Below are 11,629 nucleotides of genomic sequence, written 5' to 3'. Positions count from 1 at the left end.
GTAATGCAACTTTTAATCACCATCACATATATGAAAAATACTTGAGAAATTGCTCTTCCAACTTTTACTACAAATCCTAACAAACTTACATGCCAGTTTTTATAAAGTAACTAAAGTTTACAGGTAAATTTAATTATTTAATAGTTGATATGATAATTGACACATAAAAATTGCTTCATAAGTTAATTTGTGAGAAATTTATAATAAAAATTATAATACTCGTAACACCACTACACACACACATACTACATATCCTCTCTCTCTCTCTCCCTCTCTCTCTCTCCCTCTCTCTCAGTTTCTCTTTCCTTAATAATTTTCCCTTCTCCAAAAAAAAAAAGTCAATTTAAAACATTTTAACTTTTATTACTTTTTATACCATGTAAATAATTTTTTATTACTTTTCAAATAAAAAAATTATCTACAAAACAATTTTTTGTAGATAATATTTTTTCAATTTTTTGTACAAATTCTTTTTATTTTACATCACATCAATCCTTCTTTATTACTATTTAAAAACAAAATTCAGCCAAAAAAAAAATTTAAGGGGTAATTACCTTTTCCCCCCATAATCTACCGGCCTGTATCATTTTGCCCTCACGAACTACCACTTCGACCAAAAAAGAGCATCAAACTACCATCTTTACATATTTTGCCCCATTCCGTCAGGGAATCCCGTTAACTTGGATGGAATATGCCATTTTTTACCGTTAATTTTGATTTAAAGACCAAAATGCCCTCTACATTAATTAAAACAATTTTTTTTTTTTTTTAAAAAAAAAGAAAACTTGAAGCCGGGTGGTCTGCGAGCTGCCCCAGAGGTGGCCGGAGTCACCTTTAGGCAGGGGCGGAGCCAGTTCCCCAAGTTGGGGGGGCCAAATTGAAAAAAAATTTGGGGGGGCCAAAATTAGAAAAAATAATAGAATTTGGGGCAAAATTTTAATTTTTTTTTAGGCCCCCCCAAGCCCCAAGGTGGCTCTGCCCCTGCCTTTAGGGGTGGCTCGCGGGCCACCCACGGCCTCTGGGGTGGCCGTGCGGCCACCCTAGAAAAGACCTAGGGTGGCCGTGCGGCCACCCCTTAGGCCGGGGTGGGCCGCAAGCCACCCAGCCACCTCAGGGAGTGGTTGCGGCCACCCCCTTTTCCTTTAGTTTTTTTTTTTTTTTTTTTGTTTAAGATAAGGATATTTAGGTAATTTTTGAAATTGAGTTAGGCATTTAAGTCTTTGCATGAATTAGACTGACAGAATGGGGCAATGTATGTAAAGATGGTAGTTTGATGCTCTTTTTTGGTCGAAGTGATCGTTCGTGAGGGCAAAATGACACGAGCCGGTAGTTCATGAAAGAAAAAGTAATTATCCCAAAATTTAACAAACACACCTGTAATAATTTTTAGGGTATTTATTGCATAAAAGTGGCCAGTACATGATGAAATACAAGTATGCAACAGCAAGGAGACATAAATGACTCCCACGTGTCTATTCAAAAAAAAAAAAAACTCCCACGTGAGGAGTCAGGTACGTGTGGGCCTAACACCCATTTTATTCTCATGCTAATTATAACTACATCCCGTGGCTGACCATTGCTTCTCCGTTAATCGCTCATGTGATGCTGCAACATAGAAACAAACAAATTGAAAAATTAGTATTTAATTACACAAGCTCTGTTTGTTATAAAACATTCTTAAAAATACAAAAACACTTTTCCAAAACACGTTAACAACCCGAACCGAAAACTACGTAAGATGTTAAAATGACAAAGGAGGTCAATTAGCGAGCTTTACGTACGTTTTGCAGTTGGTGGAGGTGCTGATCTTGTAAGGAATTTTAACGTTGCACTTGCCGGTGATACCAGCTATAACTGCAGGGTTGATATCAGAGGCGAGAGAAGCAACTTTTTTCAAGCACTCACAGACGGCCTGGCGGTCGGGCGTGGTCTTGGCAGAATTGCTGACGGAAGCAATCCCTTTGCAACAGGCTGGAGGGACAGCCCCAGCACCGTTATTCTTAACGTAGGTTAAGCAAGGAAGCAGACTGCCTTGAATGGTGCTACATGATACGGCGGCCTGAGCAAGTGGTGCACATGCCATCATGCAGATGAGTAGCACGCAAGTAAGCCCAAGGACGACGGTGGTGGAGCTAGCCATAATGGTTTAATCACCAAAGGAATACTTGAGTAAACTCAGAGCTCTGGTGTTTATATAGAAAGAATAAGTTAATTAGTTGGAGTAGTAATTCAATGCTTTGTTTGACTCCACTCATCTGCGTTCTTACTTCTCATGTACTTTTAGTTTGAATAATGGGGTCAGTTTGCCTACAAACAGCCTGTTCATTTCCTTTATTTTCGTTTTACTTTTTTTAAAAAATATAACTTCAAAACATTTTAAACTTTTTCACCTTTTATATTACATCAACAAATTTTTTATTACTATTGAAATAAAAAAATTTGTTACAATACAATTTTGTTCTTTTTCACTTTTGCATACAAATTCTTTTTACTTTATATCACATCAATCACTTCTTAGTACTACTAAAAAAACAAATTAACTTAACAATCTTTACCAAACATCACCGATCTTTTTGGGTGCCAAAAAAAATATTAAAAAATTTGTTTTGTTTGCTTCAATTTAAGTAAAGAAAACTCAAATGTTTGTAGGTATATATCTCTAACAGGAATAACAAAATTAACTACTAAAAAAATAAATTTATATTTTAACTACCCATTTTTTTTATTCTAATCTTTATTTTCGTTAAATATTATTTTGTTTGAAAAAGAGTGCAAAAGAAAGAGGCCAGGGAGAGAGAGAGAGTAAATGAAGGAAATGGAGAGTGATAAAATAATAAAAAAATTTATATAGTATAAATAGTAAATATGCAGAATAACCCATTCACATTAGAAGAAAAAATTGTAATCTGTCTATTCTGTTGGATACGAAAATTAGCTTATAATTGCTAAATTTAATTATTTTGAATCAATTACCTATTACCTTGTAAATAGTTTTTTTTGACTTTAAATGGACAAAAATACCCTAACTTAAATTTTATCAAGTGTGCTAAACCTCGTCGTACTCCTTAAGCCTTCTTAATCCTCGAACCTTGAAATTTTTTCTGTACCTAAACCACCAAAAGAACTGATATCTATTAAATCTATAGGAATTCATCTCACCGTCATTTGGTTCTTTGCGTGAGTACTTTTAAGTTTGGGAAAAAAAACAAAAAACAAAATTAAAAAAAAAAAAAAAAAAAATCCCTATTCTAATTTTTTTTTCGAATTTGTTGTTATGTACCAAACATAGCCTAAGTGTGAACAGAAAACTAAGTAGGTAATGCGGGTTTAATTACTATAATTAATGAGTCGAGCTCCAACCACGCAATGCCAAATAAGAGAAAGTATGCGTAATCAGTAAGTCCACTGCCATCTGTCCCCAAACCATTTTTCTTATATTTAAAAATAAAATTATTTTTTACTTCTATATAAAAAACACTCCATAATAAATTCTCTAATATTTCTCAATATCAATTAAATATTATTTTTTACTCTTATTTTATTTTTATTTTTTTCTCCTTCCTAGTTTTTTATTCTACCAACCAACTCTCTCTTTTGCACTCTCATCTTCTCTGTCTCACACTCACACCGAAAGCAAAAACCCAACCCCCCTTCCCCCTTTTTCCGAAGAACATCAATTGTAGAACCTTTCATCCGCAAGAGGTCTGATTACGAATCCACAGAACCAACAAAGAACCTGCAAAAACCGATGATTTTTCAGAAAATCGATCAATAACCAGAGCTCAAAGACCGAAAACCTCTCATTTCCTTCTCAATTCTCACCATCTATCCACATACCGCCATGCCCACATGCCTCCTCATTCCCACCCCGTACCCTCCGAAAGTCCATCACTCTCCACCCCTAAAATCACCTGCTCCTCCCTCACGGCGCAGTCTCAGTTCTCCAAGCGGCGACCCATGAAGTCAGGTGATCGAAAGTCAGGCTGATCGGAGAAATATTTGCCGATCGGCTCTCGAGGATGGACTCTGGGAGACGACGAGACCTCCGAGTGGTGAACCTTCGGCAACGAATCCGATGGCAACAACCCGGTCCGTGTGGGAGGGCCCACCAACCCCCTCTTGGCCGACGGTGGCCTCTCCACGGTCATAGCCAAGCCCAATGGCGCCACCGGTAGGGCTGAGCAAATCCCCACAGAACCCGCACCGCCCCGCCCCTCCCCGCAAAGCCTAAAACCCGCACCCATGGTGCGGGCCACGAGGCCTTATTTGGCCTCCCCGCGCGGTGCGTCGGGGGGGGGGTTGAAATTTCTCGGGTCTCCGTCCCGCCCCGCAGATAATAAAAAAATTAAAAAAAAAATAATTAAAAGGCAGAAAAATGTAAAAAACGCCGCAGCCTGCATTCTAACTTAACCCTAACTTCAACTTCTCTGTCTGGCCCTTCAGTGGGTTCTGGTTAGTTTATTTCCCTTGCTCTGTCATGCTTTAGTTTGATTAAGATGATGTTAATAGTTAGTGTACTTTTGTTAGACTCATATATGCCCTTTGATTGTTTTTTGGCTGAATATATCTAGGTTTTCTTTGTGTGGAGGAGTGCATTGACTATACAGAGTTTCTTTTCGTTTTATTTCTTCTCTTTGCTATTTATGGCAATTTCTACTTCCGGTGGTCGAACTGGTAGAAGGGTATTTGAGTTTGGAAGAACCTATGTGGTAAGACCTAAAGGTAGGCACCAAGCCACTGTAGTTTGGCTACATGGCCTTGGTGATAATGGTTCAAGGTAATACCTTATTTCCCATTGCTTTGTCTAGCTGATGTTTAACCTGTTGTTCCTTGTATCGGGATATAGGTGGTTTTCCACTTTTATTGGATTGTGTTGTATTTTTCTTTTTCTAGTTTCGTCCTGGTTGGTCAGAGAAAAAGAGAGGAATCACTAAGTTCTGAATATTTCTTTCCCATGGTTTGCATCTGCACTTAACTAGAGATTTATAATTCAGTTTTTAACCTTTTAGAATTAAAATTGTTAAAAACCGGCATAACCCGCAGGGATCCCCGCATACCCGCGGGAATCCCCGCCCCATCCCCACCCGACCGGTGCAGGTGCATGGGGTTTTTTGCGGGGTGCGGGGTCAAAAAAATCCCCATCCCCATGCTCAACCCTAGTCCCTAGCCACCGGTGATCAATTCCTCTCATCCTCGCTTGGCCGCTGGCAGAACCACACCGTTGGTCTTCAACCGTCGACGGATTTGTTGCAGAAGGTGAAGCTGTGCAGGTGAAAAGGAAGAGGATGCAGGAAGGAGAGAGGAGAGAGGAGAGAGGAGAGACTTTTTTATATTAAAATATTGGATTGAGAAGATACAGTAACATGTATACATAAGGAATTATTGTTGATTTTCCACCCTTCATCTAAATATAGGGCATCTGTTATCAGAGGTTTTTAGTTTTTTTCATGAAATTTTTCTTAAATATAGAGAAGAGAACCAATATAGGGAGTCTGATGGGAGTGCTCTAATATGTTCACATATGCAATATGAACTAGTGAGATTTAAATGAGAGGGAGAAAGATCCTCAGAGCATCCGTTTAGTGTATTTAGGAAGGGTAAAATGCTCCAAAAAATTAATTAGACCATTTTACCTTCCTAAATACACTAAATAAATGCTTTTTATTTCAAATAAAATGGAGATGATTCGTTTCGAATGAGAGGGATTAGTACAAATTAAGTTCAAAATAATAATGAAAACTTCAAACATGCTCTCACATGAGGATCTGAATTCTCTCCAGTTTACTCCAAGAGCCAGTTTATGGTCAGAATCTCTTTAAAGAGATCCAAGGCCACAAATAAGCCACCTGCTAAAGAAAAAAGGAAAAAGAAAAACCCCACATGCCAAAAAGAACACTCTCCGGCCCCCGTTCGATAAGACGTTGTCGCCAGTTCCTTCGACGACGGCATCCTCTGACTCCAACCGCGTTCCTCCGGCGGAACTCCATCCAGACGAGGCCCAAAGCCAAATTGTGCGGTGCATCACTACAAAAAAAAAAAATGCCTTTTCTTGGCGTTTTAATCTTGACATTTATATAAATGTCAGGATAATATTTTTTATTGTGGCACATTGTCAAAAAATGTCAAGAAAAAAGAAAAAAATTCTTGACATTTCACAATGTGCCAGGAATGTTAAACTTTCTTGACACATAATTTTATTGGTCAAGAAAATTGTAAAAAAATTTGTGGCTTTTAAATATGTGCCAGAATATTATAATTTAATGTCATATAATTTTAAATTCCTGACATTTAGACATATGCCATGAATATTTTTGGCAAAATTAAAAGCCCGCCTAATTCTAATTCTGTTTTCACGATTCAATCAGTTTTCATTTACTAACTGATGCACACGTACGCATTAATATAATTTTTTTTCCTATCTTTTTGCTCTTTTTCCCCTCATATCTCTCCTTTTCCCCTCATATCTCTCCCTCATCTCCCGTAAGTAGCATTATTTGTTTTTTTTTTCAATTTTTTCCCCTCATATCTCTCCCTCATCTCCGGTAAGTAGCATTATTTGTTTTTTTTTTTTTTTTTTCAATCTTTTTTCCCCTCATATCTCTCCATCTCAGTACTGATCTCTCTCTCTCTCTCTCTCTCTCTCTCCGGATGCAGCGCTGCCCTCATCGACTCGATCTCCTCCCTCGAACTCCATCGGTATGTTACCCCTTTCTCTCTCGATATCTTCCATACAAGTCATCTTTCAGAGAATGATAAACTACTGATGATTTTTATTTAGAGTTTTCTTATTATGTGAGGTCAGATTTAGATAGGGTTTTCATTTTAGGATTTTTAGAGTAAATTAAAATATGTTCTGTTTTGATGATTATTTTAAGAGGAAGAAGTGATAGACACAAAAGGTTTTATCAATGAGGATTTTTTTTTTTTTTTTCTTTTTCTTTGGTAAATAGCTGTAGTTTAGGTTATTCATGACTAGTTGATTGGAATTGTAGTAGTTTCTCATGTTAGACTGCGTGTTTGTGTTCTAAAGGGGTTAGACTGCTTCTTTATCTTCAGTAAAAGAATCCTATATGCAAAGTAATTTATGTAGTGCAAAGAAAAACAACTGAAATGTGGGTATAATGGTGGTTGTTCTCTTATCTCTTGTATAATTGTAGCTTTTTAAAAAGAATCTAGGTAGGTGGAAGTTTCCTTACTTTCCCACTGACCCACATTTCAATGTGTTTTGCTAGCAATTAATCATTGAATATTAATCAAATTTAATTATTATGCATCAAGATCTATGAATATTAATCATGCATTGCGGAATTAAGGAGCAATAGAAATCATCATTAGAATGAGAAGTGGGAACAGTAAAAAAAACTCCTGAAAGCGTTTTGATATTTGCTAACGGTAAATGATGTGCTGTGAATTAAGGAACTTTTTCCCTTTTATCATGTTTCTCCTTTGTGGATAAAATTTAATGGTTAAAGATTTGTTGGATTAAAATTTAATATATCAGAGGAAGATCCTTCAAACTATATATATTTTCTATCGCGTTATGCCAGACGTACGGAGGAATTTTCGTACAACTCAGCTTGTAAGAGATTTATGTCTTAACTATGCATAAATATATAGTTAAAATATTTATGTATTTATTGTTAAATATCTATATACAGCTAGTTTTTTTTTTTAATTTACATATATATATATGTATATATATAAAGTCTGATTCACACATGTTAGATTGATGGGTCATGGGTGTATAGGACAATTTGTTCAATATGTGTATGTTGAACTACTTTATAATTGACATTCATTTTATTTGCTACTTTCTACTGTCTTAGACTAATGTGCTTCATATGAAAATGCAGGAATGAGAATACATGTTGGGGAATATTTTGCAGACAAAATGCAAGGACTTGGGATATACACCTTCAGGAATGGGGAGACACAGTTCGGATTGATTAAAAATTTAACTAAATACTTTTGTAGCTTGTTGATGACTATGGGATTGATCATATTAATTTTTTGTAGCATCTAGTATAGTACTTGGATGTTTCTTAATTAATAGTTGGGATTGTTTGATGCTATTTTGTTATATTAATTAAATTTATAATATGTTTTCCCTTGGTTATTTGTCAATTTTGATTATATATTTTATAAGGTTTTAAAAAAATTGATTTTACTGAAATAATTCCAGTATAATCAAATTTTTTAAATTGAAAATCAACTTTCCTGGCACATGATATATGTGCCAGTAAACCAATGCAGAAAATTAAAATTGCTGACACATAAATCATGTGCCATGAGACATAGTAAACCAATGCAGGAAATTAAAATTACTGGCACATAAATCATGTGCCATGAGACATAGTATGCTAGCACCTATATATGTGCCATGAAACACAGTTTACTGACATATATTTATGTGCGAAAATTATGTTTCGTGTACATATATATGTGCCAGAAAATTGAGTTTTTTGGCACATGATTTATGTGCCAGCAAAATTAATTTCCTGCACATATATCATGTGTCAAAAAATCAATTTTACTGACACATAACTTATGTGTCAGGAAATTTTCCAGACACATAAGTTTTGTGCCAAGAAATAAACTTTCTTGACTACAAAGCTGCGACATTAGAGATATGTGAGGAATTAAAAGTCAAGAATTGTTTCTTAACATTTAATACCTACTTCTTGACACATAATAAATGCCAAGAAATGCCTTTTTTTTTTTTTTTTTTTTTGTAGTGGCAAGAGCTTATTGGCGAACGAGATCTTCCCACGTGGTGCGTCACCGTGGCCCAAAGCCAGATCTCATATCAAATCCTCGGGATTGCTCCGAAAACCCCATTTGTCGAGGTCAAAGGAAGGCTTCCCCCAGTCAGAGAGCAAATCTCGCGCTTGCCTAACCTTTTCCGGCGCGGGGAAACCGAAATCGAACAGAGCCAAAAGGTGAAGAACGAAATTGAGCAAGAGGCGACAAAGGCGCAAGCGTTCAATGAGGGACGAGATGGAATTGCAGAGATCCAAGAGCTTGAGAGCGCTGGCCAAATAGCCGGCAAGCGAGTCATTGGAATCGGTTGACAGGTGGAGATTGGAAACGTGTGTTCGTGCCTCGATGTGCGCAAAGGAGAGGAAGTCGTGGGCCAGGGACACTCTGTCAATCCGAGCGTGAATGGGGGTGCTCTGTGGCGGCGCCTCCGGACTCGTCTCCAGCGTTAGGTCCTTCGAGTTTGGCGACACCACCAACCTCCGGCTCAACCGGGTACTCAACAAGTCGGGCCACGCCTGCTGGGCCAGGGGAAAACGGATCGGCATCATCGGGCTTATCTACGCCGGCATGGAGAGCGGGATCATGGCCCTTAGAGATAGCCTCCATGTCGGCCAATGATAATCTTCCGTAAATGAATAGGACTTTTATTTTTTATTTTTTATTTTTTAAAAAAACCTTTGTATGCCACATGGCTTATTTGTGGCCTTAAGAGATCCTGACCATAAACCGGCTCCTCGTTCTAATGAACCGGAGAGGATCCGAATCCCTCACATGGTCGGTTATCATTCTCCTATCCCTATCTAATATGGTGAAAAACACTTGTCAAAAGTCTCTCTTTTCTTTTTCTCTCTTTTGAGATAAACGAGGAATTGCTTTTTCTCCTCATTTTCAAAAATTCTTCACCATCGGTCCACATCAAAATTATTATTATTATTTTAAATAACACTACTTACCTACTCCTGTAGTCCTGTTTAATTGGATTAGGTTTACGTCCATTTCAGCAAATTTTAGTTATATAATCAGTTTATATTTATTTATTTTAGTTATCACATTTTTTAAAGCATGCACTCACATCCTACTCTTTATTTTAACTATCCAGTATTTACATTCTATTTAATTTATTTTTTTTTAGATGGGGGCTAGGGGGCCCTGGCCCCCACAACCCCCAGAATTTTTCTCAAAAAAAAAAAAAAAATTCTAAAATAAATAAAATAAAATAAAATTTTGTCCTTAATTTTTTTTTACTTTTTTAGGTTTGCCCCTCCAAATTTTTTTTCTTTCAATTTGACCTCCGATATTTGTAAGGCTGGGTCCACCACTGGTTACAAATTTTATGCGTTCCTTAACAAATATCCATCTTTTTTAGTTAAAATATATATATAGTTGGATAGATATACTTTTCTAACTGGCTTGCCAACAATGAGAATGCTTAATAAAAGAATCCACTAGAAAACAATTTTTTCCAAACTATAAATAAAACTCCCACTTATTTATTTATTTACTTTTTAATTTGGAATATGAAGTACAAAATTTATTAACTGGCTCGCCTAATGATATTTATTTTGTAATTTTTTTTTTCCATCTCATGCTATGAGTACACGTTAAAAGCTATGATAAAATAAATAAAACAGAAAGTCATGGGTAAATCGGATCAACTTTTGACTTGATATTAGGTCCCTCAGATTTTTCTATTTTTCTATTTCAAATCCTTTATTTCATTCGTCACGTCTGATTAGATTTGGAGAAGACAAAATACTTTCACCGACAACGACTTAAAGCAATCATCGCCACCGCATTTATTGGAACACTACTCACGTACGACCCTTTATAACTCTGACACGTGCCAAAAGCTATTTGGAACTACATGTAACTTCTCCATTGAAAAAAAAGTAAAAAATTGTATATTACATTAAATTTTTTTTGATTTTTTTATTTTTATATCACGCTAATTATTTTTTATTACTATTTAAATAGAGAATTACCCTTTAAAAAAAAAAACAAAAGAAAGTACTTAACCAAACACACGGTAATAACTTTAAGGATATTTATTGCATTAAAGTGGCCAGTCCATGATGAAATACAAGTATGCAAAAGCGAGGAGACATAAATGACTCCCACGTGAGGAGTCACGTACGTGTGGGCCTAACACCCATTTTATTTCTCATGCCAACTACTACATCCCGTGGCTGACCATTTGCTTCTCCGTCAATTGCTCATTTGACGCTGAAACACATAAACAAACCAATTAAAAAATTAGTACTTAATTACATAAGCTCAGTTTGTTTGTTTGTTCTTTTTTTCAAAAACATTCTTAAAAATGCAAAAACACTTTTCCAAAAACACATTAACAACCTGAATCGAAAACTAAGCAAGAAGTTAAAAGGACAAAGGAGATTAATTAGTGAGCTTTACGTACGTTTTGCAGTTGGTGGAGGTGCTGATCTTGTAAGGAACGTTAACCTTGCACTTGCCGGGGAGGCCAGCTATAATTGCAGGGTTGGCACCGGAGACGAGAGAAGAAAGTTTTTTCAAGCACTCACAAACAGCCTGGCGGTCGGGTGTGGTCTTGGCACCATTGTTGACGGAAGCAATCCCTTGGCAGCAGGCTGGAGGGACAGCCCCAGCACCGTTATTCCTAACGTAGGGTAAGCAAGGAATCAGGCTGCTTTGAACGGTACCACATGATACGGCGGCCTGAGCAAGTGGTGCACATGCCATCATGCAGATGAGCAGCACGCAAGTAAGCTTACGGAAGACGGAGGTCGAGCTGGCCATGATGGTTTCTCACCAAAGGAATATTTGATTGATGAAATTAAAATGCTTGGGGATGGATTCCTTGATTTGAATGCTTGAGAAAACTCAGAGCTCT

General features: G+C 36.8%; 2 protein-coding genes across 2 annotated transcripts; both read right to left on the bottom strand.

The window, feature by feature from the left end:
- Positions 1-1,370: 1,370 nt before the first annotated feature.
- On the bottom strand, positions 1,371-2,149 carry LOC133874115 (non-specific lipid-transfer protein 1-like). The gene is made up of 2 exons (XM_062311951.1): positions 1,782-2,149; positions 1,371-1,605 (listed from the first exon to the last, which is right to left on the bottom strand). Exons 1-2 carry the CDS (start codon positions 2,138-2,140, stop codon positions 1,596-1,598), a joined length of 369 nt encoding a protein of 122 aa, XP_062167935.1. The 5' UTR covers positions 2,141-2,149; the 3' UTR covers positions 1,371-1,595.
- Positions 2,150-10,790: 8,641 nt separating this feature from the next.
- On the bottom strand, positions 10,791-11,629 carry LOC133873061 (non-specific lipid-transfer protein 1-like). The gene is made up of 2 exons (XM_062310777.1): positions 11,177-11,629; positions 10,791-10,983 (listed from the first exon to the last, which is right to left on the bottom strand). Exons 1-2 carry the CDS (start codon positions 11,533-11,535, stop codon positions 10,974-10,976), a joined length of 369 nt encoding a protein of 122 aa, XP_062166761.1. The 5' UTR covers positions 11,536-11,629; the 3' UTR covers positions 10,791-10,973.

Source organism: Alnus glutinosa, chromosome 7 (assembly GCF_958979055.1).
Source record: "Alnus glutinosa chromosome 7, dhAlnGlut1.1, whole genome shotgun sequence".
Lineage (NCBI taxonomy): Eukaryota > Viridiplantae > Streptophyta > Magnoliopsida > Fagales > Betulaceae > Alnus > Alnus glutinosa.
The sequence above is the reverse complement of the archived record's forward strand: the minus strand, read 5'-3'. Positions and strand labels throughout refer to the sequence as shown.